Source organism: Dipodomys merriami, unplaced genomic scaffold (assembly GCF_024711535.1).
Source record: "Dipodomys merriami isolate MVZ:Mamm:240054 unplaced genomic scaffold, mDipMer1.0.p SCAF_5, whole genome shotgun sequence".
NCBI classification, from domain to species: Eukaryota; Metazoa; Chordata; class Mammalia; order Rodentia; family Heteromyidae; genus Dipodomys; species Dipodomys merriami.
Window position 1 is genome coordinate 45,266,318 of NW_027206068.1, and position 14,150 is coordinate 45,280,467.

Genomic DNA, 14,150 nt, shown 5'->3' on the forward strand with positions numbered 1-14,150 from the left:
CCCATATAAGGATGGATTAAGGTATATCATCTTTACTCCATCTCAATGGATTACTTCCACCCACTGTGTGAAGCTGGATCTTTAGCATTTAAATCTTTACTGATTTAATAATTTAAATACTATATTTTCTAGAAACACCATCACAGACATACCCAGAAATGATGTGATAGCTGTCTGGGCATCTTTTAGCCCAGTCAAGTAGATAAATAAAATTTATCATCGAAACACGGTGCCAAAACCCAGGAACAGAAAAGGGAACAATATAAAAGGAAAAAAGATTTCTTTTCATTTACTCACTATCTTTGAGTTCCCTTACTCTGTTCTCATGAAGTTTGTGATACACTGGAAAGATAGACAAGAAGTATGATCATATATTAAGTCTTCTGATATCAGTGATTTGTGGGTTCCCTGATTCAGAGAGAAGTGTTAGAATCCTAGACTGGGAAATTTTGATCATGAGTTTTTAATGTTTGCCAAAGAGATGGTTTAAAAGATTTAGAAAGAGCTAGCAAAACAAACCACCACAGATGAAATAAAATGGTTCCCTGGCCTATTTCTCTGGACTGTCTATATCACTTATCACCTATGTGTACAGCAAGTTCCTGGAAATTATTTACTGAAAATGCAATCTAATAAAATTTAGGTTAATGTTACTTGAATGTAACCTAAACAGTGTTAGCCATGGTCACTTCTCATTAAAATATGTGGATTAAAGGTAACAGTAATACTTCTGTCTAGACACTGAATCTACCTAAGAAGATATTTATAATTATTGAATGAAATTGTAATGTGTTGTTAGAATTATGTCATGCATATTGTATATTTGTTTTACAATGTTGCTATGCAATGTAATTGATTTTATTTTATTTTTTTTGTCAGTCATGGGGCTTAAACTCTGGGCTTGGGCTCTATCCTTGCACTCTTCAGCTCAAGGAGAGCGCTCTACCGCTTGAGCCACAGTGCCACTTCCGGTTTTCTAGTAGCTTATTGGAGATAAGAATCTCATGGACTTTTCTGCCCGGGCTGGCTTTGAACCGTGATCCCCAGATCTCAGCCTCCTGAGTAGCTAGGATTACAGGCGTAAGCCACCATCGCCCGGCTATAATTGCAATATTTTAAGATCTATATGAAACTCTTATATGATTTTACCTTTATAAGAAGTTACAGAATTGAATAAATTAAGTCTTGTAGAAAGTTTATAAAGCCCATTAAAATACTGGTGGCTGAATTTTCCCATCAATACTTTAGGCATTTCTCCTAAACAAACAAAAAAATCAAGACCAAAAATACTGTCTACTTTTCATGAAAGCTATTTACCATACATTTTTTTCAGTTTAGTCTGCAATCTTTGTTATAAAACCTCCACGCTGCATGAGGTAATCCATTCCTTGTGCAGTTGGAAGGGAAATGCTTTCCTGTACCACTGTAATTTGCTTTGAACAATCATTGCTATTTGTAACCATATCTTATGATCACAAGACACATGTAGTTGAATTTAGAATCTGTTGAGAACACAGAAGGCGGCAGTACTGTTTCTAAATGTCACTGACTTAGTGATTTTAACTCATAAAAATGTTAAGTTTAAATCAAAATCATCCATTACTAAAATGTACTCTAGATAATAAGAGCTATTTTTATGTGTTATTCCATTTCCCATATTCCTGTGATTTCTTCACAAATTTGTTGGAAAACTGTAGACCCTATTTTTAGGAATTACCCAAGCCAAATGTACATCATGTATTTCTCATTTTTAGGCAGTCATACCTAGATGCACATGGTTGCCTTTACATGCCTTGAACTAAGGAATCATAGATGTGTACATGATGCCTTAGATATAATGTATAAAATTTTTCTGGCACCTTTTCTGGAATTTTTATTTTTTTTAAGAACACTGACTCACAGATTAAGCAGTAATATTATTTTCATTTAATCACGTTTTAGATTCAGTTTTAGAGTTGATATACACTCACCATGTATTTTTCTTTGACCTACTTAAAATGTATTCTTAAATGTGATTAGGCTATACACAGACTAAAGGAAAAAAAGCCACATAGAGCATAAAAATATTCTCTTGAACTGTTATTTTTATTTTCCTTCTAAAGGTATAAAGCAGGACAATAAGTGACAATTTTAGCAGACAAATGACAAATGACAGCAATGAATTGCCACATTATACCACCCACTGGTAACTGAAGTTTATTTGGGAAATATAATGAGAAAATGGAAAAGATAGAATCTTTGCAGCTTTGATAAATTCCTTTTTGGAAACAAGAACAGTACAAGAAATATCACATCACATCATGAATTGTTTTCCTGACTTAACAGTACTGTTGACAGTGAAGGAAATTGCCTAGAGGACCTATTCCTTGAGGTCAATGGTTTCCAATAGAAAAAGTTTACAAACTCTCCTAATTTGGAAGCAATGATCTCTAATTCCTAATTCATCCCCAGGCCCACACTATGTTCATCTGGAAAACATTTACTTATTTCTGAGGAGATTCCAGAATGAGGAAACCCCTGGGTCCACTATCTGTCACTCATAAAAGGTCAAATACTTTGACCAACTAAAACATTCAATTTCTGAGACATATGGAAGAAATAAGTGACCTGAAGGAGCTCTGATAAATTCAGGTTAGATGCACCTCTAAAACAGAAAAGTGTATTCTCTCCTTGGACCCAATGTTTTCACAAAGCCTAAGGCTTTTCAGAAAACAAGGAAAGTGTTAAAAATATTTCAAAGAAATGTACTAGTTTTGATTGTCTGCAGGTATGTGTTAAATGTAGTTGTCACAATTTAGCTTTAAATGATCACAGAGCATTAACTGGAATTAAAGAAATTATAATAAGCATTAAGACCTAAATAAACCTATGATATCTAAGGTAAAAATTATATATTAAATGATGTGATTTTAATTAGTTAACTATTATTTATCAGCAGAATTTCTCTTTGCTGACTATCTTTCAAAATCCAGGTAACAAGATACTGCAATCTTTCAATGAAAATGAATTTAAAACTATCATTATATAATGTTTATTACCTTAAGGTTGTGTGGTGTAAGATTATTAGAGCCACAGTCATTAGCTTCTCTTCCTAGGCAATATTTCAGACCCCTGTGAAAAATTAATAGTTACTTTGAAGGGAGGCTAATGAAGTCAAGAGTGTCATCTATGGCATTGTCCCAAACTGTCATTCTATATATACTTCCCTTTTCCCAGATACAGTACTTATGACTTTCTGACAACTGTTAGGAAGTTTTATCTGCTCACCCCCCAAATAAAGTATTTTTTATTATGTAAAAACCACTGTATTTTTTAAATGAGGAAGAAATACTACAGAAGACAGTACATAGCTGCTGACATTCTGTAATATGCCAAGTTGAAACAATAGCATACTAACTAGTTTTAATCCTAGCAATCAAGACAAACAAATTGCATTATGTTTGTAAGTCTAGGCTCTGGTCTTGATTTGTCATCTTATAACCCAATGCTGTAGGTCAAATAGGGTCATAAATAACATAGCTTACTTCAAACAACATCACTCTTGGGAAATAATTTAAAACACATGGTTTATTAGTACTCTAGATTTAGCATCTTCTTCATAGGAAAGACAACTCGTGACACTAGTATTCCCTGTGAATTAAATGAGGAAAAAAAACAAAACTGAGTTTCAGAAATTCCAGCTACAGAATTTGATTGTTCTTAATCCTACTGGCTTTTTTTCTTAGACCACTTAAATATTACACAGGTAGTAAGAGATGATGCATGTTTTGAGATTATGCTAGAAAGCTGTAGACTGGGATTTCAGAAAGCCAGGTTTTGTTTGTACATATCTTTAATAATCAGTCTAAGATGACACACTTGGAGCACTTAACTTATCTTTGAGATGTTTTTGAGTTGTGTATAATTCTGAGATTGCCAAGTGAAAATAAAGCAAACATTTGAAGGTGTCTTTAAAATAGGTACTTTAGATAACCAATTTACAGTTCATCACCCCTCCCACCGTAATATTCCTTTTATAGTTTAATAACAGGAAAATATTTGATTTTTCTAGTCAACTGAAGCATATTGGTTGTTTTTTTTTATCAGTCGTGGGGCCTGAACTCTGGGCCTGGGCACTGTCCCTCAGCTCTTCAGCTCAAGGCTAATGCTCTACTAGAGCACAGCACCACTTCCGGCTTTTTCTGCTTATGTGGTGCTGAGGAATCGAACCCAAGGCCTCACGCATGCAACGTAAACACTCTACCAGAGACACCTTCCCAGCAGCATATTAAATTTTTTTTCCTAGGCTTTTTAGAAAGACACAAAACTAAATTTAATGCCCAATTATATTTTTTATATTAGGTGTTTTAATAGTTATTGCCTCTTTTCAACATGTTTCTCATTTTTGTAGCCTAATCCTGTTTTACAAATAATTATGCTATGTACTAAATGTTTTATCCATCTTTCATTCTTAGCTCCAATTATCCTTTGGGCTTTCATTGTTTTAAAGTCATTCTTTGTCTTTCATATTTCATCAGTCAACAAATATCTATTAATTTCTAGGTGTCAGGCACTGTTGTGATTCTTCTTCTGATTCAACATTTACTGTCATTCTCTTTACTCCCTCTCACTTCTGCTCTGTCAATCTCACAGGGCCACTGTGATTCTCTCATTGCTTCTATGATTTTCTTACTCTGTAATCTGTCCCATGGTTTAGGAACAAAGTCTTAGTTGAAACTCTTGGGACCAAATGAGCTTCAGAATCTAGAAATTTTGGATATTAACCATATCATGTTTCTTCACAAAAGGACATATCCACTATTTTTTAATTTGAATCAAAAGAGAGTCACTGTTTCCCAACTCATTGGCCTCTTTCTTGGTTCTTGGTGATGCTCAAGCATCATCAGTGAGTTTTATGGCATCAGACAATTTATTGAATTTGCTTTCTATCCTTGCTACATCTATTACAATTCAGGTCCTTTCTCTCTTCTTGGTTTTTGTAGCTTTTCAAACTAGACTGAAGTGACTTAACCATGCATTATGTTAGAAACTGAGAAACAAAGACATTCTTTGGGTTTCTTATCTACAGGACTTCTTGGTGGGAAAGACTAGAGGATTGGTTAAATGAATTAGTAAATAGAATATTTTTATAACCATTAAGAATGATGAGTTTTGTCTGCTAAATGCTAAGATATATTAAGGAGAAATGTGTGTTGCAGAGCTGTTGAAGTCCCATAGACAGTTGGTATAAAGCTATGGAAAGTACATATCAAACCATAGCAGTGCTCTGAAAAGATACTGGGAACCTTTATTTTGATTTTTTTAATGTTTAAATAAAAAACTGAAATTATGTATCTTAGTCTGAAAAACTAAAAGGAATGAAAACTGGTATGCTTATAACATGAATTCTCAAACATTATGCCAAGTGAAACAAGCAGTCACAACACATGGTATGATTCTTTTCCAAATCTAGAGATAGAAAAGCACAATACACCCCCCCCTTGCCTGAAGAGGAATATACTTCAAGACCCTTAATAGATGCTTGAAACCGTAGATGTACACACTGTCATATTTTCAGTAGATGAGACAACTAGGTCAACAAAATGCTAACAGACAAGTGGTCATATAGAATGGACAAAATAATTCAGTCCTGTACAGAATAGTCCAAGATGGCCTAATATATAACATCACACTACTTAGAAAAGGGAACAATTTAAAACTTAGGAATACTTTAACTATTTTAGTATTTTGAGATGGTAATTGAAAACCCAGAAGGGAAGCTGTGGGTAAAGGAGATCAATGTAGGTCAGTGATAGATTAAGGTTTGGAAAAGGGTAGCAAGGCAGAGGGATTAAATTATTATAGTTGAATGGTATGGAATTTCCTTTTTGGAGTTAGGAAAATATTCTAAAATTGATTATGGTGATGGGCATACAACTAAAAACCACTTAATCTTATGCTTGAAATTAGGTGCATTGTATACACGAATTATATCTCAGTGATATTGTAAGAATAATCTGGAACATGTGGCAAGGGAACTACACTTTTCAAATATTACTCAAATTGCAGTGCTGGTAAAACATCCTGGTTTAGATATTGACCAGCTCACTATAGGGATGGAATCTAACAGAAACCATTCATTCAACAGAAAGCAAGATCCTAAATTCATAACCCAGTTTACTAGTACATAGTAATTCAAGAGGTTTAAGCAACCATACTCCTAACTACTCAGGGCAATAAAGTTAGTCAATTAGTCAGTAAAATGCTACACTGGAAATGTGGTTCATATGGCCAGAAAACTAGCCTTTAGCAAGCAAGCTGAGTGAGCATATAGAGCCCCGAGTTGAAGCTTTGGTGTTGGTATATGTAAACAAAGCAATAATTAACATGTTAGAATTTGTGAAATGTTAAATAAATTCTTAACATAGCTGACCCAGGATTTTACTTGGTATATCTAAGACTTACGAAGTTTGGAGTTTGTGTTGAATATACAACTGAAAGAAACGAAATGAACAGTAGTATATACCATTTAAAGCTTTATTAACAAAACATAAACAAACTCAAGACAACTGTTTTGTTCTTGCTTCTTATCTGACCATATATTGAAGAGTTTTTTTTTTAATAAAATGACTTGGTTAAAAAAATCAATATTCTAGTTTCATCAAAACAAACTTTAGATCAAAGTATCTACAGTTCAGTAAGTGAAAGATTTACAAAAGCATGACAATGAAAACTCAGTTCTTTCCTTCAAACATAAAGATGAAGCCCCTTCAATGTAACTCACTTGAAATCATAAAACAACACAAATCAAGATCATGAGTGTTCTATAGCCCCTATTGGAAAAAACTGAGGAAACTCATGGATAATTTTCAAAGCTTCATTGTAAAGTCCAAGATCTGAAAGAAGCATAGAAGTAGACACTTAATTTACAATGGAAAACTGCATCATCTATTATCTAGAAGATTTCTACCTATTTCTCTTTTAGAGTTTATTTTCACAATTCAGTTTCTATAACTGAGTTAAGAACCATCACTTTAATTTTACTGTGGCTCCCAGACCAAAAGAAGACACGTGGGAACACATGATCATCCACTTGCCTGTATGTGTATTACCTTACCCCAGGCTTTCATGTATCAAAACAAAAATCATTAATATCCTATTTTGAAACATTTTTCTTTATATCTACAAAGACCTTTCAGAAGCAGGACAAAATATCATCCAATATTTCTTTGGGATTGGAAACCTCTATAGAAATTGAAAATATGGGTAGACTGAGAGTTAAGACCAATACATACCAAATTAATAAAACCATTGTTCTCATAATGACATAAAATCACTAAATACCAGAAAGATTTGCTTACCAAAAGGAAGAATATCCTCTTTAAACTGGATGAAAGATGCACACATGATTGTTGCCTTGGGGGTTACTCTTCCAACTACTTCCAAGACTCCAGAGATTTCTTCGGTAAGCTAAAACATTGAACAAAATGTCAATTTATTATCTTATTTTTAGAATTTGGAAAATGACACATCTTTCACTTTACCAAATTTCCATGGGAAAAAATAACTTTAAGATTTGACAATACAAAATTTGTTATACAATTCTACTCTGGAAGACAGTGGGTCTCATAGGGAGCTAGAAGTTCATGTCTTAGGAGAATGAGGGCAGAAGGATTGTTGTTCAAGGCCTGTCCTAGCAGAAAAGTTTATAAGAACCCTTTCTAACCTGTAACTGGGTAGAGAGCCTTGTACCTATCTTCCTTAAACATGGAGATATGTGAAGTAAAACAGGCAGATTGCGGTCCAAATGCTGCCTGGGTAAGAAGCAAGGTCCTACTCAAAAATAAAAGAGAGAAGAGTGGCTTAGCTGTTGAACACCTGCTTGGTGAACCCTCAAGTTCAAACCCCAGTACCTTGAAAGAAAAAAAAAGCTCATTACTTATCTGATAGATTATATAAATAGTGTTACCTGTGTGTGTGTGTGTGTTTGTGCCAGTACCAGGGGTTAAACTCATAGCCTCATTTTCTCTCTCAGCTTTCCTGTTCATGACTGGTACTCTACTAGATCGATGCCTTCAGTCTGGATTTTAGCTATTTAAATGGAGAGAGAATCTCATGCATTTTTCTGTGGGACTATGATCCGGAATGAATCACTTGCAACTGGAAAGTCTTGTTACTTTTTTCCTAGTAGCTTCCAGTCCAAAGTATCAGTTAAACATTTAAGCTAAAACTCAACTCAAATGAACTGGGAATTTCTTTCTTTTCTTTTTTGTCAGTTGTGGGGCTTGAACTCTGGGCCTGGGCACTGTCCCTGAGCTCTTCAGCTCAAGGTGAGCATTCTACCACTTGAGCCACAGTGTCACTTCTGGTTTTCTGGTGGTTAATTGGAGATAAGAGTCTCATGGACTTTCCTGCCCTGGGCTGACTTTGAACTTTGATCCTCAGATCTCAGCCTCCTGAATAGCTAGGATTACAGGTGTGAGCCACCAACTACTGGGGAGAATTGGGATTTCTGTAAGCAGTTTATTATTATTATTTTTGGTATTCATCATAGAGCTTGAACTGAAGGCCTGGGCCACTGTCCTAGAACTTTTTTTGCTCTAGGATAGCACTCTACTACAGCTTTCTTGTCCAAGCTGTCTTTGAACTATAATCATCAGATCTGAGTAGCTAGGATTATAGGTGTGAGCCACAGGCTCCTGGAAGTAATTAGTTTTTAAGGACTCTTGAGAATGACAACATGTATAAATCTGTTTACCAAATAGCATATGGAATTGTCTGCATGGAAAACTAAGAAAATGTTTTTCAGCAAATTAAAAATAAAATACAGAAATAAATGATGTGTAAATACATGTAAATAAAAATAGGAAATAAAGACAGTATTAGAATAGACCTATAGTGCCAGCTTAGGAGTCTGAAGCAGGAGAATCTTTTGAGCCTAAGAGTCAAAAGACCGTTGGATAACAAATCAAGACTGTCTCAAAAAAAGAAAAATAGAAAACTCTTGAAGAAGGAAGGAGTAATATGAAAGGATTTTTCTCATGTAATTTTTCTACATAAGGATGAAGATTTTTGTCTGTCCAACCACTTAAGGGATACATTAATAATCATGGAGCCCACAGAATCATTGGTTAAGAAATATAAAAAGAAATATGAGATATATATGACTTAATTTTAAAGTTCATTTAAATTTTACAAGCACATCCTTTATATATTCTCTCCAAAAATCAGAAATAGTAACAATGCAAAACAAGATAAAGAGACCTAATACTTAAACATACTGGCTCCATCAACTCAATGTTTCCAGTTTTCCCTTCTCCATCTGACAGAATAAACATTTTTCCAGAGGGATGAATCTAAAAAAGAAAACATAATTTTGTAAAACAAACAAAAAACAAAAAACCCCACATGAACCTTTAAAAGTTTCAAAACGTGACCTAAGCTGAGCTTTAGTTTGGTTTAAGCAATTGTTTCCCAACGGTTTATTTGGTTCAAATCACCCTATTATAAAAACAAATCAAAGGAGGCCCAAACTATTCAATAGTGGGAATGTCCTGGCCCTCATGATTTAGGTAGTACATAGTTCCTTGAGGGAATGTTTTAAAAATGATGGAGTAAAATAAGTGGCTGCTCCGGGATTTGGGTTCTGTTCCAGGTGGTTTGCATGCCACCTTTGCTCTTTGCTGTAGTGGAGCATTTTAGTTAACTACCACACTCTGGCTCAGTCTTCCTATGTGGAGTGGGAATAACATTCATTCCCTGTGGGGGATGTGTGGTAGAAACGAGTGAGTTTCTAAGTGAGTCTTTATAAATGATTTTCTTTCTCTTGGCTTTCTCAATCACTGATTTTGAGTTGAGGCTTTGGCCTGTTTCTCATCAGTAGGATGAGGGGGTCTGGGGCAAAATAGGTAGTTACCAGTTCTGGAAGGGATGATGCAGAAATGTTTTTAGGAGATGTGAATACGAGAGAACGAGGTCTGAGAACAGAGGCGACTGTAGCCAATAAAGAGCAGCCTAGCTGGCATCAGTCACGTACGGTGAGAAACGCAGAAGGTTATACATGGGGGAGTCAGCGGTACAATTCCCTTTAGCTAAACAGAACGGGCGAGGGACACTGGAACTTCAGACTCCAGAACATTCGAGAACACTTTTCTGTGCTACTAAAAAGGCGCGAAAATACGGCCGCAACCACTGCAATATGGGAAAACTCTCCTTGGACAGAATAAAGCCAATGGGGGGGGGGGCAAAGCGGCTCTGAGGCTCTCCGTCCTTCACCCACCACCGTCTACTTCAGGTCACGGGGCCCCCACACCGGCTACAATCCGGGGGGAGGGGAGGGAAACCGGGAGCGCACCCACCTTTTCCAGCCGTCCTACGAAGCAGACTGGCCGGTCGATAAACTGAGGTACCATACTGGCGTTGATGCGCCACTTGGGCATTTCCATTAGGTCCACCATGATAGATAGCTCCAAAAGCTGTGCCCCGCAGGCGATGAGCAGCTGATAGAACCAGAGCAACTCCGCGGGGTAATAGAGTTCCCGGCGCCTTCCTTGATTGGCGTGCCCGTTCCACCAATCAAAAGGGAGAAACTTCTACCGACCTCACGTTGCCCCCTCGGAGGCGTCCGGAAGTGGGAGGTGACGGTTTTGTGACTCGCGGCATTCCGGAAGTTTCTCGGGTGCTAGGCAGATCACGCGAAGAGGGCGGGACGTGGGTGGGGGGGAGGGCGGGGCCTGAGGCTGAACTCTGCCGGGATTTTGGGTGTCCCTGAGGAGGCCGTGACCCCGGAAGTCGGGCGTTGGACTCGGGTGCCAGTGTGGCGGCGGACGGCGGCGCGAACCCCAGGTACCTCCTCTCGCGGGAGTCGCCGCTATTTCACCGCTTCATTTTCTCCCTGCGGACTGAGTGTCTGGGCCGAGGCGGGAGTCGGGCGCCGGCGGCTGCGGGGCGGTCCGCGGGCGGACCAGCTGTGACAGTTCCCCCGCCTCCCCTTCCTGGCTGGGAGCGGGGCGCGCGGGGTGGGGGAGTGCGCTGCTGAGTGAGCCCGCGTTCGGGCCGCCTAGGGGCGGGAAGGCGGGGGCGCATAGTTTCCACCACTGTCTTCAGGCCGCAGTTGCCCGTGGCCGAGCGTCTCTTCTCCCTCCCCCTCCTCGCGCCGCTTTGACAGTTTCTCGGTCGGTTGCTCTACCTACGATCCTTTCTAGATCCTTCGTAATAAGGTTTCTCAGACCCTAGGCGTTAGCAGCGTCGGGTTGGCCCCGGAGCCCCAAGCGAAGGCTACGTCTTGCACTCCTCTATCCACCGAACGAGGTCCGACGAAGTGATCTCCTGGGGAGGTATAACGGACTGACTCTTTAACCCCGGACAGTCTTTGTACCGTTACTCTTACCCCCAACACTCTTGAAGGAGCACAGCTGGAAGAGAATCTATTCCGAGAGGACTGGGGGAGGGGAGTATTCTCGAATCTGACACTGGCTAACCGTGGGATGTGTAGCTGGGTTGATTTTTGGAGTTTCATCTGCCAGAACTGGTACCTACCTTGTCCAGGAAGTTTCCGAATGAGTGCTCATTAAAAACAATCAACAAACCCAACTCTCTCTTTCTCTCTCTCTCTCTCTCTCTCTCTCTATATATATATATATATATATATTTATATATATATATACACACTCTCTCTCTCTCTCTCTCTCTCTCTCTATATATATATATATATAATTGGGTCTTAACCATTTTATGGAAACCCAGTCTTGTTTTTCTCCAAATCCTTTTTCCAAAGGAATTGTTATGATTCATATTCAGGTACCTCCCTGGAGTCTCCCATTTAGTCCTGAAATTTCCTTAAGCCAAAGAAATTTGAGATTTCATATAAAAGATGTTTTGAGGTATTATATATATGATTGAAATATGATAAATCCTTTGAATGATAGTATTTAACACTTAATATGTCTTAGTTATGTTGTCACTGAAACAATTTCATTAAATGTGGGGTGTATTTCGTTTGGTGGAAAGAAAAAATGTTGAGGGTACAGATCAATAACGTCTATTTTTGCTTAAAGTCGTTTGCACTTCAACATTGTTTTGGGAAGAAATTTGATGTGTATTATACATGGTAGGAGGCATATTTTTAATGTAATTACTACTTTAAAAAACAGCCTGAAGACTAGATGTTTACATCTTTTTATTACAGTTAAAACAGCACTTTTAAGTAGACATTAAAAAAGATAAGCAAGAGAAAAGTTTAAACAGCTTTTTGTGAGGCTAGGGCATGAGGATCATGAAGTGAGGCCAGCCAGAGGAGATGTCTGTCTGTCCATCTATCTATCTAATCTACCTACCTACCTACCTATCTATCTACTGTATGAAAATTGTTCAGAAACATTAAACCAAACCAAATAACCAAAAATGACTTCAGTTTGGGGGATTTTTTTTTGCCCCTAAATTTTATTATGAAATGGATGTCTACAAAAGGTTTATACTGGGGCTGGGAAGGTGGCTCAGTGGTAGAGCGCTTGCCTTCCATGCATGAGGCCCTGGGTTCAATTCCTCAGCACCACATAAGCAAAAAGAAAAAAGCTGGAAGTGGCGCTGTGGCTCAAGTGGTATAGCGCTAGCCTTGAGCTGAAGAGCTGAGGGACAGCGCCCAGGCCCAGAGTTCAGGCCCCATGACTGGACCAAAAAAAAAAAAAAAAAAGATTTAATATATCTGATAATGTACTTTTGAGACAATTTAAGTGAACCAATGTGAATCTCTCATTCATTTTAAGACATGAAAATGCAGTTAGTGGTTTGCACTTCCCAGTTGTCTCTTTCTTGCTAATCTATTTTAAATAAACACTTAACCTTGCAATTTGTACTAAGCTTCTTAAGATGTCTCCACAGTTATATCACATGTAGACATTTCTAAATGGTATACTGCTTAGCTTTGTCAGTCTTTGACCTTTATATGAATGGAATCATGTATCATTGTTTCTTTGGTTGTTGATTAATGGAGGTGAAGTTTATTCTTTTTATGCTTTTTTATTCTTATTGACATTGTATTGCAGTTCGTTTCTATTGTATACAGAGCCACCTTGATATTCTTGTACTTCCTTGTGTGCTTAGCAAATGCATACCAGTACAGTTGCTGGAACATAGGATGTGAATCTTCAGCATTACTACTAAAAGCAAATGATTTACTGAAATGCTGAGACCAATTTATCTTTTAGACATACAGGAGTTAGTTACAATTGACCACATTCCTGACAATCCTTGATGTTTTTCCATCCTAACAATCTGAATTAAACTAAATAAGTATCCCCTGATAACTGATAAGATTAAACACTATTTCATAAATCTATTAGCCATATGCTTCTCTTTCTTTCCTGCTGATTGTCCTTTTCTTATTGATACTTGAGAACTTACTATGTTAGTGTGGATGGTAATACAGCAAAATGTATTGATTTTTGGTCTAGCTCCAATTTCTTTTTTTAAAAACTAAAAATTGCTATTGCTTTTAATACAGTTACATTTTTCTAAGTCTAATATAGTTTAAGAAGTCAATTGAAAGCATTAATGCATCAAACCTTTAAAGTTATTCTTTTTTCCTAAATTAACTTTGGTCCTCATATGTAGTACTCCATGTTGTTAAATAGGTACTTGCTTGCATTTTCTTTTTATTTCAATTGTCTCATCCTTTGTTGACTTTATCAGCTTTTGCCTCTAAGTTTAGAGGTATGTATGGAGTCTATTCCTGCCTCTTCACTTGTATGATCTATTTTTCTATCCCTGTACCACTGCCCATTTTCTTTAATGTTGTCCATAGCCTTATCCTAATTTTTGAGGTCTGACTTTCAGGAAGGTCTTGTTGTTGTTGTTGTTGTTTTTTTTGCCATTCTATATTAATTTTCTAAGGTCTATATTCACTTTTCTAAGTTCCTTTGTTGGGATTTTGTTTACAATTTTACTGAGTCATTAGGTCTATCTCAGGATGAGTAATAATGGCAACTATTGCTATTTTTAATCAAAATAAATCTTTACCCTTGCTGTCTTTTGAAAGAGTATAAAAATTTTAATTCTTATGTTAGATATATTCCTTTTTTTGGGGGGGGTCCAGTAGTGGGGCCTGAACTCTGGGCCTGGGCGCTGTCCCTCAGCTCTTCAGCTCAAGGCTATCGTTCTACCACTTGAGCCAC

General features: G+C 37.3%; 2 protein-coding genes across 6 annotated transcripts in view; one reads left to right on the top strand and one right to left on the bottom strand.

The window, feature by feature from the left end:
* Nucleotides 1-263: 263 nt before the first annotated feature.
* On the bottom strand, nt 264-10,626 carry Rpa3 (replication protein A3). Its single transcript, XM_069996562.1, has 5 exons — nt 10,338-10,626; nt 9,261-9,335; nt 7,341-7,449; nt 3,039-6,875; nt 264-342 (listed from the first exon to the last, which is right to left on the bottom strand). Exons 1-4 carry the CDS (start codon nt 10,434-10,436, stop codon nt 6,793-6,795), a joined length of 366 nt encoding a protein of 121 aa, XP_069852663.1. The 5' UTR covers nt 10,437-10,626; the 3' UTR covers nt 264-342; nt 3,039-6,792.
* Nucleotides 10,627-10,713: 87 nt separating this feature from the next.
* Umad1 (UBAP1-MVB12-associated (UMA) domain containing 1) overlaps nt 10,714-14,150 on the top strand; it is a 160,186-nt gene continuing 156,749 nt past the window's right edge. For 4 of the 5 annotated variants that reach the window (XM_069996556.1, XM_069996558.1, XM_069996559.1 and 1 more), the window contains exon 1: nt 10,714-10,824. The gene's annotated coding sequence lies outside the window, so the exon portion shown is untranslated. Of the gene's footprint in view, nt 10,825-11,089; nt 11,316-14,150 lie in introns of those variants that run through there. The other variant, XM_069996557.1, reaches the window with a different exon arrangement.